The sequence below is a fragment of the Oncorhynchus clarkii genome, chromosome 13 (genome assembly GCF_045791955.1).
Source record: "Oncorhynchus clarkii lewisi isolate Uvic-CL-2024 chromosome 13, UVic_Ocla_1.0, whole genome shotgun sequence".
Classification (NCBI taxonomy): Eukaryota; Metazoa; Chordata; class Actinopteri; order Salmoniformes; family Salmonidae; genus Oncorhynchus; species Oncorhynchus clarkii.
This window is the reverse complement of record NC_092159.1, coordinates 26,669,362-26,691,710: the sequence shown is the minus strand read 5'-3', so window position 1 is coordinate 26,691,710 and position 22,349 is coordinate 26,669,362. Positions and strand designations below refer to the sequence as shown.

The window sequence follows — 22,349 nt, the reverse complement described above, 5'->3', positions numbered from 1 at the left end:
GGCTCAGCTATCACTGGCCACTTAAGCCCAACTTCTTCATTGTACTGCTGCACCTTTTGTTCCCAACCACATTGTAACTAACCAGAACTCCACTTGATGAAAAGTGTCCCTAGGTGACATTTTTCTGATTAAAAAAAAAGTTTGCATTTAGCACAGGTATGGGCAACTTCAGTCCTCGGGGGCAGGAGTGATGTCACACTTTTTACACATACCTAATAAAAACAGCTGATGAAACTAATTGCATTCTAAACTAAAGATCATGATTCGTTGATTATGTGTTAGCTGGGGCTGGGGTAAAAGTGTGACACCAATCAGGCCCCCGAGGACTGGAGTTGCCCATCTTTGATTTAGTACATACTTAGCTTTTTTTTCACATATTGTTAGCTTCAGGCCTAACTGAATAGATTATTTGGTAACACTTAAATTAAGGCCAACAGGTACTGTATAGGCTAATGCATTATTATGTGATCATATATAATGCTTTGAAGACATAAGTTGTTGTGCTTGAGAGAGAGAGAGAGAGAGAGAGAGAGAGAGAGAGAGAGAGAGAGAGAGAGAGAGAGAGAGAGAGAGAGAGAGAGAGAGAGAGAGTGATTGATTGATTCATCTGGTAATAATTACATAGGCAGACAGCTCCCTCTGCTGGCCCAAACCTCCAATCAATTTTAGAGAGCTTCAGAGAGACGTGTTAACATTTAACAACGATGAATTGTCAACATTTAACCAGCCAAAGTAACATTAAAATAGCTTCATAAGCACATAGCTTCTGCTTACCACTTCAACATTACATTGTGAAAACGCAGGAACACAATTTCCCGTCCTGGCAAAGTTGCAAACATGTTAAATGAAAATTGTAGTAATTTAGCTCTTATCCAGAGTGACTTACAGGCGCAAATAGGATAAAGTGCCTTACTCAAGGGCACATCGACAGATTTTTCACATTAACCAGTGAGTGACCTTTCAGTTACTGTCATAGAGATGGAAATAAACCTCATCATTGTGGCAGAGCCATGGAGGCTAACTCCATTTTGAAGTAGTCTATTTTCTTCTTCACAATTGGTTGATCCCTCAGGATGACCAAATTGCACATGACTCCAAGAAGGTCACAAGGAGGGATTAGCCAATGGATGTCCCACCCAGTTGACTTCATTAAAATGATGGCAGCCCGCAGTGGTATTGCCCATGCAAAAATGGCATGGCCACCAGAGGCCTCTATCATTCTCTATGGGCCCAACGCTCTTAACCACTAGGTGGCTAAAATATTGACTCCATCATTATTATTATGTAGTTTTTAAAAACGTTTGTTTAAAATATTAAGCGGAAAATTAGTTTTCATTTAAAAAATCAAATTTTCTAATATTTATATAAGAGAGGTTGATTCTCTTTGATGATATTATCAACATTACACAATTATCTCATGTTCAGGCATCTTCAAGTCGACAATACTGCGAGGACCCAGAAATGGTGGACATACGAGAAAGAGCTGACTCTTGAAGGTGAGTACTAGCTAGCTAGCTAAACCTAGTCACACGTTAACAAACATTCAGTTAGCCTGCCAACGTTTACATTTGATGAAATACGACATTACCGAAGTTTACAACGTGAAAAATGTGTGTTATTGTATGTATGAAGCATGATGAATTAATGATCTCTGAATGTATCATAATGTCAGCTGTTTCACTAGCGAAAGCTGTACATAACCTAGCTAGCTAGCTAGCTAGCTAGCTAGCTGTGCTAGGGCAGAGAATAGCCTTGTGCTCAAATGGCAAATCTAACCCAAGCAAGACAGTTATTCGTGCGGTATTGTAGTTTGATGACTGACCAGTTGAACAATTTTAAAACTGTCAAGAAAAAAATAAATGCATGGGACATGACACCCTTTTGAAAAATGTCTACAGTTTGACTGAATAGAAGGTTATAATGCATTAACAAGTCAATGCTTCTTGACATTCATTTTTTCTTTATGCTTGTGGTTATAGTTGAGCCAAGTGCCTTTCAATCATGGGATTGCGGACTATCTGGAATAATTACAAAGTCTTGATTGTTATGGGCACGAGCCTTGGACTCATACACTGGGGTTGGTACAACGTCAAGTCGCACCCTGCGCTACACAAGAATAAACAGGACTATATGCCCGAACCAGGCATTGTGGCATATGTTTCGCCACCTCAAGCCCCTGCCAAGGCAAAGTAGCATGTGAAGGTAAGGTAAGCATGTTGGAGCTCTTTATTATTGTTATGTCATGAGTCATGATTATCATCCTATCAATCTCGATGTATTATGTGACATTTTCTCTCTGCACTCTAATCTAAGGCATGTCAAGGTCTTATAGTAGCTAAATCATATTTAATGTAACCATAAAGTGACACATCCTTCAGTTGTGTAGATCACCCTCATTCGGAGTTGCCATGGTAGGGAACCACGAGTATCTCGTATCCTAATTGTTCTCTGTTTTGTTCCAGTGACGTACACATCCTTCAGAAAGGACAACACCGACTAGGCTATACAGTGGACTGAGACTATGAAGCCCCAGAGCTGGTTGAAGAAGAACTGGCTGTGGGTGGCTGGGGGGTCCTTCCTTGGCATCCATTTAACCACCTGGCTCATGCAGAGGGCTATGAGAAGCGTCGCTCGCTCTGAGATGGCACTGAAAGAGAAGGATTCCCAGGAGTGACTGGTGGTGAGGCGTTTTGCCAGTGGACTACTATCTATTTAACGATTCACGTGTGGAGTAAATGGAAGATAATGATGTAATTACCTGTGCTTGATTAGCTGTAAATGTTATTCCTCTGTTAGAGATCAAATAAAACGCTGAATTTCACAATAAGTCAAACTGCAGAGTAACTTGCTTACAGGTGTGTGGAGTATGAACATATTTCACCCAGGGAAGACCAGGGCTGCATTTCAAGACACTACAGACATCACATAATCAATTACATTTCAAATGTCAGCCATGAAACGCAAACAAAACTTGTGATTGTATTCAATTAGACCAAAGAGTGGGCTTAAGTACCATCACAATTGAGTGCAATATTGGGACCTCCATTCCTAACATGTTCCATCCCTAACATCTCTAAGGCCCGTTTCACACTACTGTGCTGACCCAAACTGTACTATGCTTTAATTTTTACATGCTCCTTTCCAGCATGGTTCCAGCAACTATGGTGAATGCGTAGCCAGGCCAGCGCAATACAGCTCGGCTGGCTCAGTAATGTGGAAAGAATGTAATCTTTTCCATCATCAGCACTGCTCTTTCTCCAGATCAGTGCCAATGAAGGAAATTAGAAAACCACCTTAAATTGAAATATTGATGTGGCCTGTCTGCTTTTAGAGGACAATGTTGTTGCGCTCTCTAAAACATGATACCCTCATGAAAACGCTTATACTACCCCCTAGTGGTGGAATTGGAGGATTACAACTACTGTCATGTCATAACACATACTGTTAAGCTTGTCTGTCAAGAACCTCAGTGATGCACTAGCTCGACTCTCGTTCCCGAGGGTGGCAATGTTTGCCATCGCTACGGAACTTAATTGATTGATGAATGTCACTGCTTAGCCAGATATTGCATTCACATGATTTCCAGTAAGATGAGCCTTTGTCCCACCGAATGAAGGATGACTTTGCCTTTGAACTTATGTAATCAACCAAGCAAGCATGAAATTAAAATGTGCAATTAACAAATGCAGCAGTTATTAATCACATTTTTGATAAACTGCATAATAAAAACAGACCAAGGTTTTTTTCAGACCACAAGGTAAATAAGCGGAGGATTAATGAGCCTTTCCAAAAGTGAAGTAGTGCATCTAAGAAATCACTTTTTGCACAACGAAGAAAAGGCAGTCAGTCGTCCCTTTCGAATGAAAAAATGTTTTTCCTTTATTCCTTCAAGACCTACCCACCACCCCCTTTCTCTTCACCCTGAATTCTTTAGCCTTCATTGAGCTTTGACCATGCCGAATGCTGCCACATAATTCATTCCTCCAAGCATTTGGGAGTATGGTATTACAGATCTGTTGCTGCAGGTGTGAAATATGATCTAGCTCTGAATACAATGAGATGATAGGAATATGTCTAGTTAATGAAAGCATTTAATTTCAGAGTTCCGTAAATGCCAATATCATGGCCATGACTAATGATTTTAGCTAGGTCAGTCCATTTATTAAGGCTTCTCTGGTTTTCTGTTCTTATAATATGAAAGGTATCACAGCTTTCCTCGACTGGGGGTAGTCTTCAAACTTCTCTTGGTAGTACCTGAAAGAGATGAGAATGTCATATTGAAGGAATCCTACTACCATGCTTTTCCATTGTAAAATGTCAACACAAGACAGTCCATGGTTACTGCTTTGCTGAAAGACCTAAAGTTGTATCAATACCAGTGAACATGAGTGTATCAGTGTGAGTATGTGCATGAAGAGATTACAGAAGGCTCTTGATGTTGGACCTGTCAGTACCTGTGGTGGTGGTAGGCCCGCGGTCCGATCGAGCACATAGTGAAAAGGGCAAAGGAGAATGTCGGCAGGGACCACGTTGCTAGGGCATACCCGCACCACTCCATAATCTCTCCAAAGAAATTTGCTCCGGAGACATACTCAAACATTCCCCCTGGAGTAAAAAGGGTCAGACAGTTAATTCAGTAGTAATGAAGTAGGGTCTGTACACTCATACCTTGAGAGTAGTTCAAAACAATTCAATCCCTGAACTTTCAGACCCTACTTCATATCTACTACCTTTTTTGGACACAGCGCCCCATGTCAAGGGATTGGATAGTTAATTCACCCAAAGGTGGGTGAAAACATCTGCTGTGCAGCAAGGTTCTGATAATAGTTGCAAGATGTTACTTTTTAACCTTTCCGTGAGGTAATGGCCCAGAAAACTGGAATGTTTGCTTCCTGTGTTTCTTGGCGAAACTGAATGCCGTGTGTACTTTGCTCACAATCTTCTATGACCCTGGTGATTACATTAGCACTTAAAGGCCCAATGCAGAAGTGTTTATATCAATATCACATTTTTGGGTAACAATTAAGTACCTTACTGTAATAGATTTCTATTAAAATAGGCAAAAATAGCTTTTTAGCTACAACAAATCTTTCTCAAGCAATAATTTAGCCAGGACTGTCTGTGAGTAGTCTGAGTGGGGGAGGAGGAAACTAAAAACTAGCCGTTATTGGCAGAGAGGTTTGGAACTCTCTGTTATTTGTCTATTAACCAAAGTTTCCCACCTGGTGATGTCACCATGAAAAGCCAAAACTCCTGCCCATGAAACATGCTGAATAGAAGGTCCTGTGTAGATTGTATTTTCAACCAGCAATTATCAGGAAATAGTTTTTTTCTCACACCTTTAGCGTTAGTTTCATCAGCTGTTGTACAGTATGATATAAAACACAGGAAAACTGCATTTTGACTGCACTGGGCCTTTAAATATATTTCGATCAGCACTGGCATAGCCCTTACAAAGCAAAAGTAAGTAGAAATCACATTGACACCAGAATGTTCTGAATATGCTCTTCTTGTTCTGTTTATCATCACATGGCTGTGCAGACAGTGGCTAACTAAACAGTACAGAACATGGTTAGTTATTTGGCTAAAGATTGACGTTTTTGCTATTGTTTCACAAGACTGGAACAGTTGCCTGAAACACTGCCTGACATCTGTTAACCAGAATTCATCTGGTACCTTTGGGAATCTTGTAAACAACTTCTCCGGGTTTTCTCAAATTTAGAAGTATGTGGTCACTGTGAATGTTGATGGCCATTCCCAGAAAAAATATCAGCAAACCTGAAAAGAAAACAGTACAGGCGCTTAATGCAAACCACATTCTAGTTCTATAAAAAAACAAATGTATGAGCTGTTAAAATATTTCATGCTGGCAGAAGCTTGTACAATGCAACCCCAAACGCAGACTTTGTCAACAAATCATTATTTATATTCTTGTGGAAGAGTACTGTCAAACGTATCGTCCCATATCCTGCTGAGACCAAAAATGCATGTTTTGAAGAATCTAGCTGACCAATAAACACAGAACATTTGCAACTTGTTTTGTCACAGTTCCAGGCTAAAAACCTCAAAGTTCTCTGGCCAGATTAGTCTCCCATACTGCACGATTGGTTTTCACGTTGTGTTTTCCTAACCAATTTTTTAAAATGTTTTTGATCTCAGACTTCATCTACAGTAGCTCTAGCAGTTATCAAATGTTACCCTTTAAAGGGTGAAATTACATTACTTTGGAAATAAATCTATAGCATTTATTTAAGGCTTCAACATAGGATACCAAATGACTGTTAAATGTCTGTGAACATCGTCCAGGCACTGTAATATTCAGAATAAGGGCTGGGAAAAGACTGAGAAATCATTTCCGCTGGTATCTCAGATCTTACCGGTGTACAGACGAATGTCGGTCCGCCACGCATCATCGTACGTGGCACAGTGGAGCATGTAGTGGCCTTGGAGAAAACCGTTGACAGAGCAGAAGACTACCGCAGAGAAGACAATGTAGAGAGGGGAAGGGCGGCCTTTGGTCAGCAAGGAGTAGATGAATGTTCTTGCAAGAAAATAGAAAAATATTGATTAAAGAAATCAAGTCAAAGATGGGTCAATATAGCGCTGCTGTGTACAAACAATGTGAGTACCTGGAAGCCATGCAGGGCCGTGTTTCTTAACGTAGATAGAATTAGATTGTGTAGAACAAACATTCCCCTGTAACAAGTAGAATAGGAGACCACGTCATTCATTACATTTCTATTTTAGATTAGAATCTGTTTGTCACAGACCTTTAAAAAAAAAAAGGTAGGGGCGTGGATCAGAAAACCAGTCAGTATCTGGTGCGATCACCATGTTTCTCATGCAGCGCATGGAATTGATCAGGCTGTTGATTGTGGCCTGTGGAATGTTGTCCCACTCCTCTTCAATGGTTGTGCAAAGTTACTGAATATTGGCCGTTGCTGGATATTTTGCGCCCCCCTCGGGTTTGTGCCGTGGCGGAGAACTTCATGGGCTATACTCAGCCTTGTCTCAGGGTAGTAAGTTGGTGGTTTGAAGATATCCCTCTAGTGGTGTGGGGGCTGTGCTTTGGCAAAGTGGGTGGGGTTATATCCTGCCTGGTTGGCCCTGTCCAGGGCTATCGTCGGACGGGGCCACAGTGTCTCCCGACCCCTCCTGTCTCAGCCTCCAGTATTTATGCTGCAATAGTTTGTGTCGGGGGGGATAGGGTCGGTCTTTTATATCTGGAGTATTTCTCCTGTCTTATCCTGTATACATCTGGCCCTTCTTTGGACACTGTGCTAACAAACCTCCAAACGAGCTTCAACGCCATACAACACTCCTTCCCGTAGCCCCCAACTGCTTTTAAATGCTAGTAAAACTAAGTGTATGCTCTTCAACCGATTAGCATCAATACTCTGGATGGTTCTGACCTAGAATATGTGGACAACTTCAAATACCTAGGTTAGACTGTAAACTCTCCTTCCAGACTCACATTAAGCATTTCCAATCCAAAATTAAATCTAGAATCGGCTTCCTATTTCGCAACAAAGCCTCCTTCACTCATGCCGCCAAACACCCTCGTAAAACTGACTATCCTACCGATCCTTGACTTTGACTTTTACAAAATAGCCCCCAACACTCTACTCAGCAAACTGGATGTAGTCTATCACAGTGCCATCCGTTTTATCCCCAAAGCCCCATATACTACCCAACACTGCGACCTGGATGCTCTCGTTGGCTGGCCCTCACTACATATCTGTCGCCCATCCCACTGGCTCCAGGTCATCTATAAGTCTTTGCTAGGTAAAGCCCCACCTTATCTCAGCTCACTGGTCACCATAGAAACACCCACCCGTAGCTCCAGCACGTATATTGCACTGGTCATCCCCAAAGCCAACACTTACTTTGGCTGCCTTTCCTTCCAGTTCTCTGCTGCCAATGATTGGAACGAATGTCAAAAAATCTCTGAAGCTGGAGTCTTTTATTTCCCTTTCTAACTTTAAGCATAAACTGTCAGAGCAGCTTATCGATCACTGTACCTGTACACAGCCAATCTGTAAATAGCACACCCGACTACCTCATCCCCATATAATTACTTACCCTTTTGCTCTTTTGCACCTCAGTATCTCTACTTGCACATCATCATCTACACATCTATCTATCCAGTATTAATGCTAAATTGTAATTATTTTAGCCTCTAGGGCCTATTTATTGCCTACCTCCCCACTCTTCTACATTTGCACACACTGTACATGGATTTTTCAATTTTTTATTTATTTTGTGTTATCGACTGTACCTTTGTTTATGTGTAACTCTGTGTTGTTTTTGTCGCACTGCTTTGCTGTATCTTGGCCAGGTCGCAGTTGTAAATGAGAACTCGTCTCAACTAGCTTACCTGGTTAAATAAAGGTTAAATAAAAAATACATGTAGAAAATCTGGTGTCCTGTGTGAAATTAAGTATGCTCCCTCTATTTCTCTCTCCCTCTTCTCTCCCGGAGGACCTGAGCCCTGGGACCATGCCTCAGGACTACCTGGCCTGATGATCTCCTTGCTGTCCCCAGTCCACCTGGCCGTGCTGCTGCTCCAGTTTCAACTGTTCTGCCTGCGGCTATGGAACCCTGACCTGTTCACCGCATGTGCTACCTTGTCCCGGACCTGCTGTTTTCGACTCTCTACTGCACCTGCTGTCTCTAACTCTGAATGCTCGGCTATGAAAAGCCAACTGACCTTTACTCCTGGGGTGCTGACCTGTTGCACCCTCTACAACCACTGTGATTATTATTATTTAACCCTGCTGGTCATCTATGAACGTTTGAACATCTTGGCCATGTACTGTTATAATCTCAACCCGGCACAGCCAGAAGAGGACTGGCCACCCATCATTCTTTTACCATGGATCATTTGCTTTTGAATTTTACTACAGCTTTACTACTATATCCCATAGAAACCCATTGACCAACAAATTCATAAAATACCTCCATACTTCCATTAATCTGTATGAGTTACCTTCAGATGAGTCCCATGGCACTTGTGAGGGTGGTAGAGCCAAAATGGAGAACACATTCAAATCATTGTATTGGTCACATATACATGGTTAGCAAATGTTAATGCGAGTGTAGAGAAATGCTTGAGCTTCTAGTTCCGACAGTGCAGTAATATCTAACAAGTAATCTATAAATTCCACAACAACTACCTAATACACTCAAATCTAAAGGGATGGAATAAGAATATGCACATATACAGTGGGGCAAAAAAGTATTTAGTCAGCCACCAATTGTGCAAGTTCTCCCACTTAAAAAGATGAGAGAGGCCTGTAATTTTCATCATAGGTACACTTCAACTATGACAGACAAAATGAGGAAAAAAATCCAGAAATTCACATTGTAGGATTTTTAATGAATTTATTTGCAAATTATGGTGGAAAATAAGTATTTGGTCACCTACAAACAAGCAAGATTTATGGCTCTCACAAACCTGTAACTTCTTCTTTAAGAGGCTCCTCTGTCCTCCACTCGTTACCTGTATTAATGGAACCTGTTTGAACTTGTTATCAGTATAAAAGACACCTTTCCACAACCTCAAACAGTCACACTCCAAACTTCACTATGGCCAAGACCAAAGAGCTGTCAAAGGACACTTCGTAAGAAGCATTTCGAGGTCCTGGAGTGGCCTAGCCAGTCTCCAGATCTCAACCCCATAGAAAATCTTTGGAGGGAGTTGAAAGTCCGTGTTGCCCAGCAACAGCCCCAAAAAACCTTGTGAAGACTTACAGAAAACGTTTGACCTCTGTCATTGCCAACAAAGGGTATATAACAAAGTATTGAGATAAACTTTTGTTATTGACCAAATACTTATTTTCCACCATAATTTCCAAATAAATTCATTAAAAATCCTACAATGTGATTTTCTGGATTTTCTTTTTCTCATTTTGTCTGTCATAGTTGAAGTGTACCTATGATGAAAATTACAGGCCTCTCTCATCTTTTTAAGTGGGAGAACGTGCACAATTGGTGGCTGACTAAATACTTTTTTGCCCCACTGTAAATATATGGATGAGCGATGACCGAGCAGCATAGGCAAGATGCAATAGATCGTATAAAATACAGTATATACATATGAGATGAGGATGTAAGATATGTAAACATTAAAGTGGCGTTATTAAAGTGGCCAATGATTTTGAGTCTGTATATAGGCAGAAGCCACTCAATGTTAGTGGTGGCTATTTAACAGTCTGATGGCCTTGAGATAGAAGCTGTTTTTCAGTCTCTCGGTCCCAGCTTTGATGCACCTGTACTGACCACGCCGTCTGGATGGTAGCAGGGTAAACAAGCAGTGGCTTGGGTGGTTGATGTCCTTGATGATTTTTTTGGCCTTCCTGTGACGTCGGGTGCTGTAGGAGTCCTGGAGGGCCGTTAGTTTGCCCCCGGTGATGCGTTGTGCAGACTGTACCACCCTCTGGAGAGGCTTGCGGTTGTGGGTGGTGCAGTTGCCGTACCAGGCGGTGATACAGCCTGCAATTGTGCATTTGTAAAAGTTTGTGAGGGTTTTAGGTGACAAGCCAAATTTCTTCAGCCTCCAGCCTCCTGGCACTGTTGTGCCTTCTTCACCACACTCTGTGTGGGTGGACCATTTCAGTTTGTCTGTGATGTGTATGCCAAGGAACTTAAAACTTGCTGCTGTCCCATCTGTGGATAGGGTTGATTCTCCCTCTGCTGGTTCCTGAAGTCCACGATCATCTCCTTTGTTTTGTTGACATTGAGTGAGAGGTTGTTTTCCTGACACCACACTCTGAGTGCCCTCCCCTCCTCCCTGTAGGCTGTCTCGTCATTGTTGGTAATCAAGCCCACTACTGTTGTGTTGTCTGCAAACTTGATGATTGAGTTGGAGGCCTGCACGGCCTGCATAGGTAAACAGTGGAGATGTTGTTTCCTACCTTCAGCACCTGGGGGTGGCCCGTCAGAAAGTCCAGGACCCAATTGCACAGGGCGGGGTTGAGACCCAGGGCTTCAAGCTTAATGATGAGCTTGGAGGATACTATGGAGTTGAATGCTGAGCTGTAGTCAATGAACAGCATTCTTACATAGGTATTCCCCTTGTCCAGATGGGATAGGGCAGTGTGATGGCGATTGCATTGTCTGTGGACCTATTGGGGTAGTATGCAAATTAAAGTGGGTCTAGGGTGGCAGGTAAGGTGGAGGTGATATGATCCTTGACTAGTCTCTCAAAGCACTTCATGATGACAGAAGTGAGTGCTACGGGGCGATAGTCATTTAGTTCAGTTATCTTTGCCTTCTTGGGTACAGGGACAATGGTGGCCATCTTGAAGCATGTGAGGACAGCAGACTGGGATAGGGAGCGATTTGAATATGTCCGTAAACAAACCAGCCAGCTGGTGTGTGCATGTTCTGAGGACGCAGCTAGGGATGCCGTCTTGGCCGGCAGCCTTGCCAGGGTTAACACGTTTAAATGTCTTACTCACGTCGGCCACGGGGAAGGAGAGGGCCGCAGTCCTTGGTAGCGGTATCCTCAAAGCGGGCAAAGAAGGTGTTTAGTTTGTCTGGAAGCAAGACGTCGGTGTCCGTGATGTGGCTGGTTTTCTTTTTGTAGTCTGTGATTGCCTGTAGACCCTGCAACATACATCTCGTGTCTGAGCCATTGAATTACGACTCCACTTTGTCCCTGTACCGACATTTAGCATGTTTGATTGCCTTGAAGAGGAAATAACTACACTGTTTATATTCAGCCATATTCCCAGTCATCTTTCCATGGTTAAATGCGGTGGTTGGTCCTTTCAGTTTTGCACGAATGCTGCCATCTATCACCTGCTTCTGGTTAGGGTAGGTTTTAATAGTCACAGTGCGGTCATAACATCTCCAATGCTCTTCCTTATAAACTCACTCACCGAATAAGTGTATAAATAAATGTTATTCTCTGAGGCTGTCTGGAACCTTTCCCAGTCTGCGTGATCAAAGCAATCTTGAAGCGTGGATTCCGATTGGTCAGACCAGCGTTGAATAGTTCTTGTCATGGGCACATCCTGTTTGAGTTTCTGCCTATAGGATGGTAGTTGCAAAATGGAGTCGTGGTCAGATTTACCGAAGGGAGGGCGGGGGAGGGCCTTGTATTCAAATCAAATCAAATTTTATTTGTCACATACACATGGTTAGCAGATGTTAATGCGAGTGTAGCGAAATGCTTGTGCTTCTAGTTCCGACAATGCAGTAATAACCAACAAGTAATCTAGCTAACAATTCCAAAACTACTACCTTATAGACACAAGTGTAAGGGGATAAAGAATATGTACATAAAGATATAAGATTGAGTGATGGTACAGAGCGGCATAGGCAAGATACAGTAGATGGTATTGAGTGCAGTATATACATATGAGTATGTAAACAAAGTGGCATAGTTAAAGTGGCTAGTGATACATGTATTACATAAAGATGCAGTAGATGATATAGAGTACAGTATATACATATACATATGAGATGAATAATGTAGGGTATGTAGACATTATATTAGGTAGCATTGTTTAAAGTGGCTAGTGATATATTTTACATCATTTCCCATCAATTCCCATTATTAAAGTGGCTGGAGTTGAGTCAGTGTGTTGGCAGCAGCCACTCAATGTTAGTGGTGGCTGTTTAACAGTCTGATGGCCTTGAAATAGAAGCTGTTTTTCAGTCTCTCGGTCCCAGCTTTGATGCACCTGTACTGACCTCGCCTTCTGGATGATAGCGGGGTGAACAGGCAGTGGCTCGGGTGGTTGTTGTCCTTGACGATCTTTATGGCCTTCCTGTGACATCGGGTGGTGTAGGTGTCCTGGAAGGCAGGTAGTTTGCCCCCGGTGATGCGTTGTGCAGACCTCACTACCCTCTGGAGAGCCTTACGGTTGTGGGCGGAGCAGTTGCCGTACCAGGCGGCGATACAGCCCGACAGGATGCTCTCGATTGTGCATCTGTAGAAGTTTGTGAGTGCTTTTGGTGACAAGCCAAATTTCTTCAGCCTCCTGAGGTTGAAGAGGCGCTGCTGCGCCTTCTTCACGATGCTGTCTGTGTGGGTGGACCAATTCAGTTTGTCTGTGATGTGTACGCCGAGGAACTTAAAACTTACTACCCTCTCCACTACTGTTCCATCGATGTGGATAGGGGGGTGTTCACTCTGCTGTTTCCTGAAGTCCACAATCATCTCCTTAGTTTTGTTGACATTGAGTGTGAGGTTATTTTCCTGGCACCACACTCCGAGGTCCCTCACCTCCTCCCTGTAGGCCGTCTCGTCGTTGTTGGTAATCAAGCCTACCACTGTTGTGTCGTCCGCAAACTTGATGATTGAGTTGGAGGCGTGCGTGGCCATGCAGTCGTGGGTGAAGTACAGGAGAGGGCTCAGAACGCACCCTTGTGGGGCCCCAGTGTTGAGGATCAGCGGGGTGGAGATGTTGTTACCTACCCTCACAAACTGGGGGCGGCCCGTCAGGAAGTCCAGTACCCAGTTGCACAGGGCGGAGTCGAGACCCAGGGTCTCGAGCTTGATGATGAGTTTGGAGGGTACTATGGTGTTAAATGCTGAGCTGTAGTCCATGAACAGCATTCTCACATAGGTATTCCTCTTGTCCAGATGGGTTAGGGCAGTGTGCAGTGTGGTTGAGATTGCATCGTCTGTGGACCTATTCGGGCGGTAAGCAAATTGGAGTTGGTCTAGGGTGTCAGGTAGGGTGGAAGTGAAATGGTCCTTGACTAGTCTCTCAAAGCACTTCATGATGACGGAAGTGAGTGCTACGGGGCGGTAGTCGTTTAGCTCAGTTACCTTAGCTTTCTTGGGAACAGGAACAATTAGGCACATTTGGGCAGTCTGCAGTATGCACACCTGTTAATTGAAATGCATTTCAGGTGACTACCTCATGAAGCTGGTTGAGAGAAAAGCTGTCATCAAGGCAAAGGGTGGTTACTTTGAAGAATCTCAAATATAAAATATATTTTGATTTGTTTAACACTTTCTTGGTTACTACCTGATGTGTTATTTCATGGTTTTGATGTCTTCACTATTATTTTACAATGTAGAAAATAAAGAAAAACCCTGGAATGAGAAGGTGTGTTCAAACTATTGACTGGTAGTGTGTATATATATTTTGTTTTGAAGTTAAAAATATACTGGCCCAAGCGGGCCATATGAAAGGTTGATTAAGTGGCCCGATTAGCGGGGAGCCCTGAATGTCGAACCCTGCAGTCTTAGCTGATCCACTCCCTGTACACCAGGTCATGTGCCAAAGAAAAAACGGCACCTGCTGAAGAAAACAGATTTTGGACCCAGTCATCCCTCTCGCTTCGCCTCTTCCTCTCTTGTGTAACTCAGAAATGTCAGATAATTACTATAGCTCCTGCCTTCAGCCAATCTAGTAAATTCCGGATCTCTATGGCGTGATGCATCATTCAGCCAAGTTTCGTCAAAATTGGGCCAGTGCTGTCTGAGATATAGCGTGTGACTAAGGGATAGATGGATGGGATGTTCTAAGTCCACAAAAATGCTTAAACAACATGAGGAGACCACTTTTGAGGTCTGGGAAAAGCAACAGAAATGTAGATTCTTGAGAGTAGTTACCCTATAATTAAACTGTGCAGTCACCTAGCAATCACTGTTGTTTGGTTAGCTGTGTGTCTGTAGTGCACATGAGATGGAGTTTGCAAAACAAATGTCCACTGGATTGATGCAAATAATCATAATACCATTCTACTAGGTTGGCGTAGTCTACTTTGTAGCTAGTTAACATTTAATTGAGAATGTTTTTGGGGAAGCCTTTTCATCTACCAGAAGACGGTTAGGTCTGTCATTGGCATCGCTATATTTTTCCTGTGCCTTAATTGTTTAAAAGCTGAACGTTTTACTTCATATTATGAGGCGTCCTTACCATGCTTCAAAGTAGCCTATAGCCAAAATCCCAACATAGAAACGTGGCGGCAATTATTTTATAAATAATTCTTCATGCTCTCTCCTGTTCTGTTTTCAAAGCAACTATCATTGTCTTGTCATATTACCAACAGATATTTCTATCTCTATAGGGTAGTTGGGGGTAACTAGTCCCCCCCCCCCCTGTAATTCACATTAAAACCACAAGATGTCACCAAATTATTTCCCCAAAACCTTCAATGGCTGCCACTGCTTTTGCTCAAACGAAAATGTCCTCTCCTCATAACTTTTGGAGATTTGTTAACAAAACAATTTTGTGGTAAGTTGATTTTTTTTTATGTTAAAGTTGTAGCTGTTTTAATAAAGTTAGGACCCCCCCAACCCCACCACCACTAGGGTCTATCTACTCCTTTATGGTTATGAATGCCGGTGAGCATAAGCTGCTAGCTAGCAACCTTACTACAAGATCGTCTGAGGTAGAATACATTAAAAAATATAGAACTTCATTGCAGTTGGAAATGTTTTCACTAATAGCTTTACAGTTCATCTTACTTTATAGCCTTTTAGCTATTTTACACAGCATTTTATGTCATATAGCTTGATATCTAGCTATGTTTTTAAGAGAGAGCTTTTAAATGAACATCTCTCCCCCTGTATGTTAATAATAATACTTTGAGTCAGGTGGTTTGAAAGAAACTGTCTTGTCTTATGATACACAGTGCTGTGTGTGGTAGTTGGGGTTAGGGGCCATATGTTAGGGAGGGTTTTGGGTAAGGGTTAGGGTTAGGAGCCATTTGTTAGAATATAGGTCAGTTCCTAATATGATTCATGTTTTTATTTTCAGATGAGAACATACAAGAAGAAAACCGTTGAATCTATGGCTCTGGGGTGATACAGCATGCCCTGAAGGCAATAGAAAATGGGAAGACCTTAACGGGGGCTGCCAGGGTGTTCAACATTCCACCAAGAACCCTACCGCACCATAGAGGAAAGGAGGTGAAAAACCCAGGCTTCAGCCAAACGGGTGGGGCGCCAGTATTCTCTTCCACATACAGTTGAAGTCGTTTTTCAACCACTCCACAAATTTCTTGTAAACAAACTATAGTTTTGGCAAGTCGGTTAGGACATCTACTTTGTGCATGACACAAGTAATTTTTCCAACAATTGTTTACAGACAGATTATTTCACTTATAACTCACTGTATCCAGTGGGTCAGAAGTTTACATACACTAAGTTGACTGTGCCTTTAAACAGCTTGGAAAATCTGCACACCTGCGAAAAGTGCAAATCAATCCCAGAACAACAGCAAAGGACGTTGTGAAGATGCTGGGGGAAAAAGGTACAAAAGTATCTATATCCACAGTAAAATGAGTCCTATATTAACATAACCTGAAAGGCTGATCAGCAAGGAAGAAGCCACTGCTCCAAAACCACCATTAAAAAGCCAGACTATGGTTTGCAACTGCACATGGAGAAATGTCCTCTGGTCTGATGAAACAAAAATAGAACTGTTTGGCCATAATGACCATTGTTATGTTTGGAGGAAAACGTGGGAGGCTTGCAAGCCAAAGAACACCATCCCAACCGTGAAGCACGGGGGTGGCAGCATCATGTTATGGGGTGCTTTGCTGCAGGAGGGACTGGTGCACTTCACAAAATAGATAGTTTTCATTCCTCATGATGCCATGTGCATATATTGAAGCAACATCTCAACACATCAGTCAGGAAGTTAAAGCTTGGTCGCAAATGGGTCTTCCAAATGGACAATGACCCCCAAACATACTTCCAAAGTTGTAGCAAAATGGCTTAAGGACAACAAAGTCAAGGTATTGGAGTGGCCATCACAAAGCCCTGACCTCAATCCCATAGAAAATTTGTGGGCAGAACTGAAAATGTGTTTATGAGCAAGGAGGCCTAGAAACCTGACTCAGTTACACCAGCTCTGTAAGGAGGAATGGGTCGAAATTCACCCAACTTATTGTGGGAAGCTAGTGGAAGGCTACCCGAAACGTTTGACCCAAGTTAAACAATTTATAGGCAATGCTACCAAATACTAATTGAGTGTATGTAAACTTCTGACCCACTGGGAATGTGATGAAAGAAATAAAAGCTGAAATAAATAATTCTCTCTACTATTATTCTGACTTTTCACATTCTTAAAATAAAGTGGTGATCCTAACTGACCTAAAACAGGGGATTTTTACAAGGATTAAATGTCAGGAATTGTGAAAAAACTGAGTTTAAATGTATTTGGCTAAGGTGTATGTAAACTTCCGATTTCAACTGTATGAAAGTGACCTTGTCAACCACATTCAACAAATGGAAAGAGCCCTATTTGGCATAACATCATGGGACGTGAGAAGACTCGCCTTCAATCTGGCAGAAAGGATGGGAATCAAGCACAGGTTCAACAAAGGAAAGGGGTATGCAGGGGTGGCTTGGTTCAGTGGATTCATGAAGCGCAACTCTAAACTGTCAGTTCAAGTATCGCTCGCAAGCAACCAGTCTTGCGAGGGCCGTGGGCTTTAATAAGCTTAAGGTTGACCAGTTATCTAAGGTCTACGCAGACGTTTTTAACAGCGTCAGGGAGGTCGGGGCCAACGAACATTTGGAACATGGATGAGACGGGAATAAAAAACATCCAGAAACCGTGGCCATGAAGGCAGCCAAACAGGTTGCACGGATGACTAGTGCAGAGGGGCTTCACAGTCACAGTAATTTGTGCTATCAGTGCAGCAAGACAGTACATACCGCCCTTCTTCATCTTCCCCCGGAAGAGGATGAACCAACAACTGCTGGTTGGAACGGTGAGTTACTCAGGCTGGGTCGACAGTTCCATCTTCACCACTTTGCCCACAGTGTTGGTTGCACCCCTGAGCAACGCCACATCCTCATTCTCGATGGGTTATAGAGGAGCCTGAGGTTATAGAGGAGCCTGAGCCCATTGTCGGAAAGAAAAAGTAATCTAAATGAACGAAAAGTGGCAGAAGCAGCATTTACTTGGTAGAAAGTGTTTATTGTACTAACACTGATGTATTGTTTTTCTCATATATTTTTGTTGCAAAGAATCCATTCAACCACAGTGCTCTACCGCCACCACTGCCACCTCTACCTCCAACGCCACCAGCTCTAACGCCAAAACCTCTACCTCCACCACATCTTTCTCAACCACAACCTCCACCCTGAAGCCTACCCTTGCTCCAAATGTTGGTATAAAAAAAAGTCAGCACTCATTTTAGGGAATATATATTTGCATATAGTGATTATATGTCTTTATTGTACCAATAGTCATGTGTTCTTGTTGTTTGTTTGTTTTTGCTTAAACCAAAAGCTGCAGCAGTTCTATTGGAGTGGTCCCAGAGGCTCCTAGAGGCGAGGCCGAGGAAGGCAGTGTCATGATGTTGCCCTCTTTGGGTACAAGGTTTGAGTAGAGACCATGCGTTTCTCGTGCTGAATTCTTAACCATACCACATGGTTAAACTCTTAGACTATCTAACCGACAGAATAAGAGTTATTGTTATAAAATGTTATATTCCAATGTTATTTCATGTTTTTAGTTATATTCCATTCCAATATTATATTCAAATGAATATTTTTTTTATGAATTAAAAACAACTATTGAAAATCTTTTGCTCCTGAATGTCATTTTAAAGACTGCGGGGATTTAAATGTGTGCATTATTCCAATAATAGTTAGTGCAATTGTACATAATGGATTGTAAGGGAAAGGAACAACAAAGTAAGAACAAAGAAAATTCATGTGCAGGTGAGTTAAAAAGAGGGTCTTTACATCACCTCATAGTGCAGATATTAAAAGTGACGTGCAACACCATTTCCACCTATATTTTATTAAAATATTTCAAACAACTAGAGTTAGCTTTTAACTATTACTAAATAATTTATAAATAAAATTGATTGAATGGATTTTAACACACTTGTGTGAAACACAATGCCGAAAAACATTTCATGAAATAAAATAAAAAAGTCAACTGTAGCCATCTATTTACCTTCATATTTATTCGCCTATCCATGACCATCATCCACATTCCAATTTTTTTCCCAAACATTGCTTTTCTTGTGTCAGCATTTAGACATTGTTCTTAGGTCAGGCTAGTTACCCCGTTACCCTACAGACTGCCGATATTTACTTATCACAGTAGGAGACAATTCCTTCTCTTGCTAGAGACAAAATACGTAATGTGCGCCTAGACATGTAGACAATACTTGCTACAAAGTTACAGAAAGCTACTCGGCTACGCCTAGTCCCGGAATCCATTATTTCCAATATAATGTACAGAACGTCGGCGTTTACCCCTTACGTGTACCCACTTTTTGTGGGCATTTGCATATACTCACTTTTTATCACTATGTGTAGCGGAGGCATACGCCATATCAACTAGTAAGGCTGGAAGAACAGATCAGAATGTTTGGATCAAAATGTTGATAAACTATTATTTCTTCACATTTTAAACGCAGCATTGTGCACACGGCAGTAGGCCTACGCGCAAATGTTCCAAAATGCAATTTGTGGGAAAACACCATTCTAAAATGTGCACCACACATTAGAGCGGTTTCATATCTGGATGATCGTGCAAATCGTCGAGGTTTCATTTTCAAACATTTCAGAAAAGTGGCGTACATTGAATGCATCAGTTTACCAACCAAATGAGTAATGTTCTGTTTAATGTGACTCACCCCATTATTAGGAAACCATGATGGATGGCTTCTTAATTAATAGTGTCCATGCAGAGTGATGATGAGAAAATTGTTCCACTGAAAATTGTGCAAAAACATTTACTTGAAGTACAGTGCAAAGGATGGTAAGAGATTGATGTTTTTTTTCTGTTTTTACATCATACATTTTAAAGAGAAAAAATCGGAGTCTAAGCCTCACTCTTTTACCGAATGTCCCTCTAGTCTTCACTCACAATAGGGAATAGGGGACTCTTTTCATTGAATGGCCTGCATTGGTATTGCATACACGCAGATCAACTGTGTAGGAGGCAAAGATGTATGTTCAACACTTTTTAAGTGAAATAACTGCTGTTGCACAAAAAAAGTTGGCCATGTTTTTCAGTTGATTTATGAGTTAAAGATCCGAGACTCCATTGAAAGTTGGTATGTGGACATAGTCTCGTCCCACCATCACAGATCTAATTCTGTCTAGACAGGTGGCTAGACAATACTAACAGATTGGGGACCAGGCTAATGTGGACACATACCTTTGGAAGTAGTGCAGACAGAAGGTCCAGAGAAGCAGGTCTTTGCCCAGGCTGGGCTGTGTGTCAGTGGATAGCAGAAGGAGCATGGGCACCAGGAAAGAAGGCAGTTCCTGGAGGAACCAGGCCAGCTTGGCAGGACAGGTCCTCCCTGGGGTCCCATCCGAGGTCACGTAGCGTCCGTACGGGGTCTGGGTCCTGGTCTGCTGAAAGAGATATGCCACCCCACTGATGATGAATCCCCAGCTGAGGTAGTGGATCACATTCTCCTTACACTCCATTATTATCCCCCTCTCCTTTTCTCCTTTTTTCTCCTTCTCTTTCTTCGGGTCCTTGGGTCCAGCAAAGTTTCCACGGTCTCCACGCTTTGTCAAGACCGAGTAGCCTCCATCTGTGTATGCTGGTGTGAGACGTGTGTGAATGGGAGAGGCACACTTACTACTCCCAACTCCTCCCCTTTAAAACAATGGGAGTCTCTCATGTTTCAGTCACTGTTGAAATCTGAGATTTAAAAAAAAAAACTTAATGAGCGATTACGTAATTTTTAGTAGTAATTGTTTTTTAGTAAAGGTTAACTTCCACTTACAAATGCAGAACGAATAGACCTAGACAAAAACATTAACAACATTGTCCTCCAGTCTTTGCCTACCACATGTACCACTATACTGATGTTTTTCATGTCATGTGAAAATTATGAGTGATCAGAGTTGGCCCTTGGCCATTCAATCTCCTCAAGAATGTATAAAGTTTGCCATGAGGCACTCTGTCTGGAAAGGGGTAAATTGTTTAAAAAGGAGCTTGGCAGTCGACCACTGTCAGTGACATTGTACTGTGAGAGAAGAGCAGGGTTTGGTACTAACACATAACAGGGATTACATAATCAGATAAAAAAATTAAGCTATTAATTGGACAAAATTCATTTAAAGAAATGGTTTAATCGGATTACAGTTACATTCTTAAAAACAGCTGATTACATTTTAGATTACTTAATCTAATATCAAGATGTAAGTGTTTGTCTCAAATACACTAAAATGGCAGGTTTTCTGAAAGCTGTGCTAAGCCACACAGCCCGGGAATTTGACATTTTTTCTGCTGTTCTAATCTGTTTGAAATCTAAAAAAAACGTCAAAATTGCTCTCCTTGGTTGCTTTCCACAGAAACTATTTTTAAGCCAAAAACGTCAGATCCCCACTTACGGAGAACTGAATCATCCCACTTTCATCATGATCTTTGTGAAAAAAGGACAGTAGTCCACACAGCTCCATCCAGTCCACTTCTCATGCACTGGGATGACACACGTGACAAATCAAATCAAATTGTATTGTCACATGTGCCGAATACAACAGGTTACCTTACAGTGAAATGCTTACTACAAGCCCTTAACCAACAATGCAGTTCAAGAAAGAGTTAAGAAAATAGTTACAAAACAAACGAAAGTAAAAAGTAACACAATACAATAACAATAACGAGGCTATATACTGGGGGCACCGTTACCGAGTCAATGTGCAGGGGTACAGTTTAGTCGAGGTCATTTGTACATTTAGGTATGGGTAAAGTGACTATGCATAGATAATAGACAGAGCGTAGCAGCAGTGTAAAAAATAAATGGAGGGGGTTGAGTGGGGGGTGTCAATGTAACTAGTCCGGGTGGCCATTTGATTAATTGTTCAGCAGTCTTATTGCTTAGGTGTAGAAGTTCTTAAAGAGCCTTTTGGTCCTAGACTTGGTGCTCCGGTACCGCTTGCTGTGCAGTAGCAGAGAGAACAGTCTATGACTTGGGTGACTGGAGTTTTGGCAGTTTTTTGGGCCTTCCTCTGACACAGGCTAGTATATAGGTCCTGGATGTCAGGAAGCTTGGCCCCAGCGATGTATGGGGCTGTATGCACTACCCTCTGTAGTGCCTTACGGTCAGATTCTGAGTAGTTGCCATACCATGCGGTGACGAAACCGGTCAGGATGCTCTCGATGTTGCAGCTGTATAACTTTTTGAGGATCTGGGGACCCATGCCATATCTTTTCATTCTCCTGAGGGGGAAAAGGTGTTGTCGTGCCCTCTTCACGATTCTCTTGGTGTGTTTGGACCATGGTAGTTCGTTGGTGACGTGGACACCAAGGAACTTGAAACTCTCGACTTAGCTTACTCAGCTAAATCTCTAGCTTCCATGAGAATGTGTTCACGAAAACCCACCGGTCTTTGCAGTCCAATATACACATGTTTTTGCAATTGTATTTGCACAATTGACCATC

General features: G+C 42.1%; 1 protein-coding gene and 1 long non-coding RNA gene across 2 annotated transcripts; one reads left to right on the top strand and one right to left on the bottom strand.

The window, feature by feature from the left end:
* Nucleotides 1-1,437: 1,437 nt before the first annotated feature.
* LOC139423870 (uncharacterized) lies at nt 1,438-3,743 on the top strand. The gene is made up of 3 exons (XR_011635885.1): nt 1,438-1,496; nt 1,980-2,202; nt 2,463-3,743. It is a non-coding gene; the product is annotated as an uncharacterized lncRNA (long non-coding RNA).
* A 111-nt stretch (nt 3,744-3,854) lies between these two features.
* On the bottom strand, nt 3,855-20,769 carry LOC139423869 (3-oxo-5-alpha-steroid 4-dehydrogenase 2-like). Its single transcript, XM_071175511.1, has 5 exons — nt 20,106-20,769; nt 6,378-6,541; nt 5,677-5,778; nt 4,455-4,605; nt 3,855-4,254 (listed from the first exon to the last, which is right to left on the bottom strand). The coding sequence occupies exons 1-5, from the start codon at nt 20,381-20,383 to the stop codon at nt 4,188-4,190; spliced, it is 762 nt and encodes a 253-aa protein (XP_071031612.1). The 5' UTR covers nt 20,384-20,769; the 3' UTR covers nt 3,855-4,187.
* Between the last annotated feature and the right edge of the window lie 1,580 nt (nt 20,770-22,349).

What these genes read in the sequence shown, in the direction of transcription:
- LOC139423869 (XM_071175511.1), bottom strand. Translation starts at nt 20,383, where the DNA reads ATGGAGTGTAAGGAGAATGTGATCCACTACCTCAGCTGGGGATTCATC. An exon ending in TGTCTGCACTACTTCCAAAG is followed by an intron (nt 6,542 to 20,105) that starts GTATGTGTCCAC and finishes TTTTCTTGCAAG; the next exon opens with AACATTCATCTACTCCTTGC. An exon ending in CGGGCCTACCACCACCACAG is followed by an intron (nt 4,255 to 4,454) that starts GTACTGACAGGT and finishes CATCTCTTTCAG; the next exon opens with GTACTACCAAGAGAAGTTTG.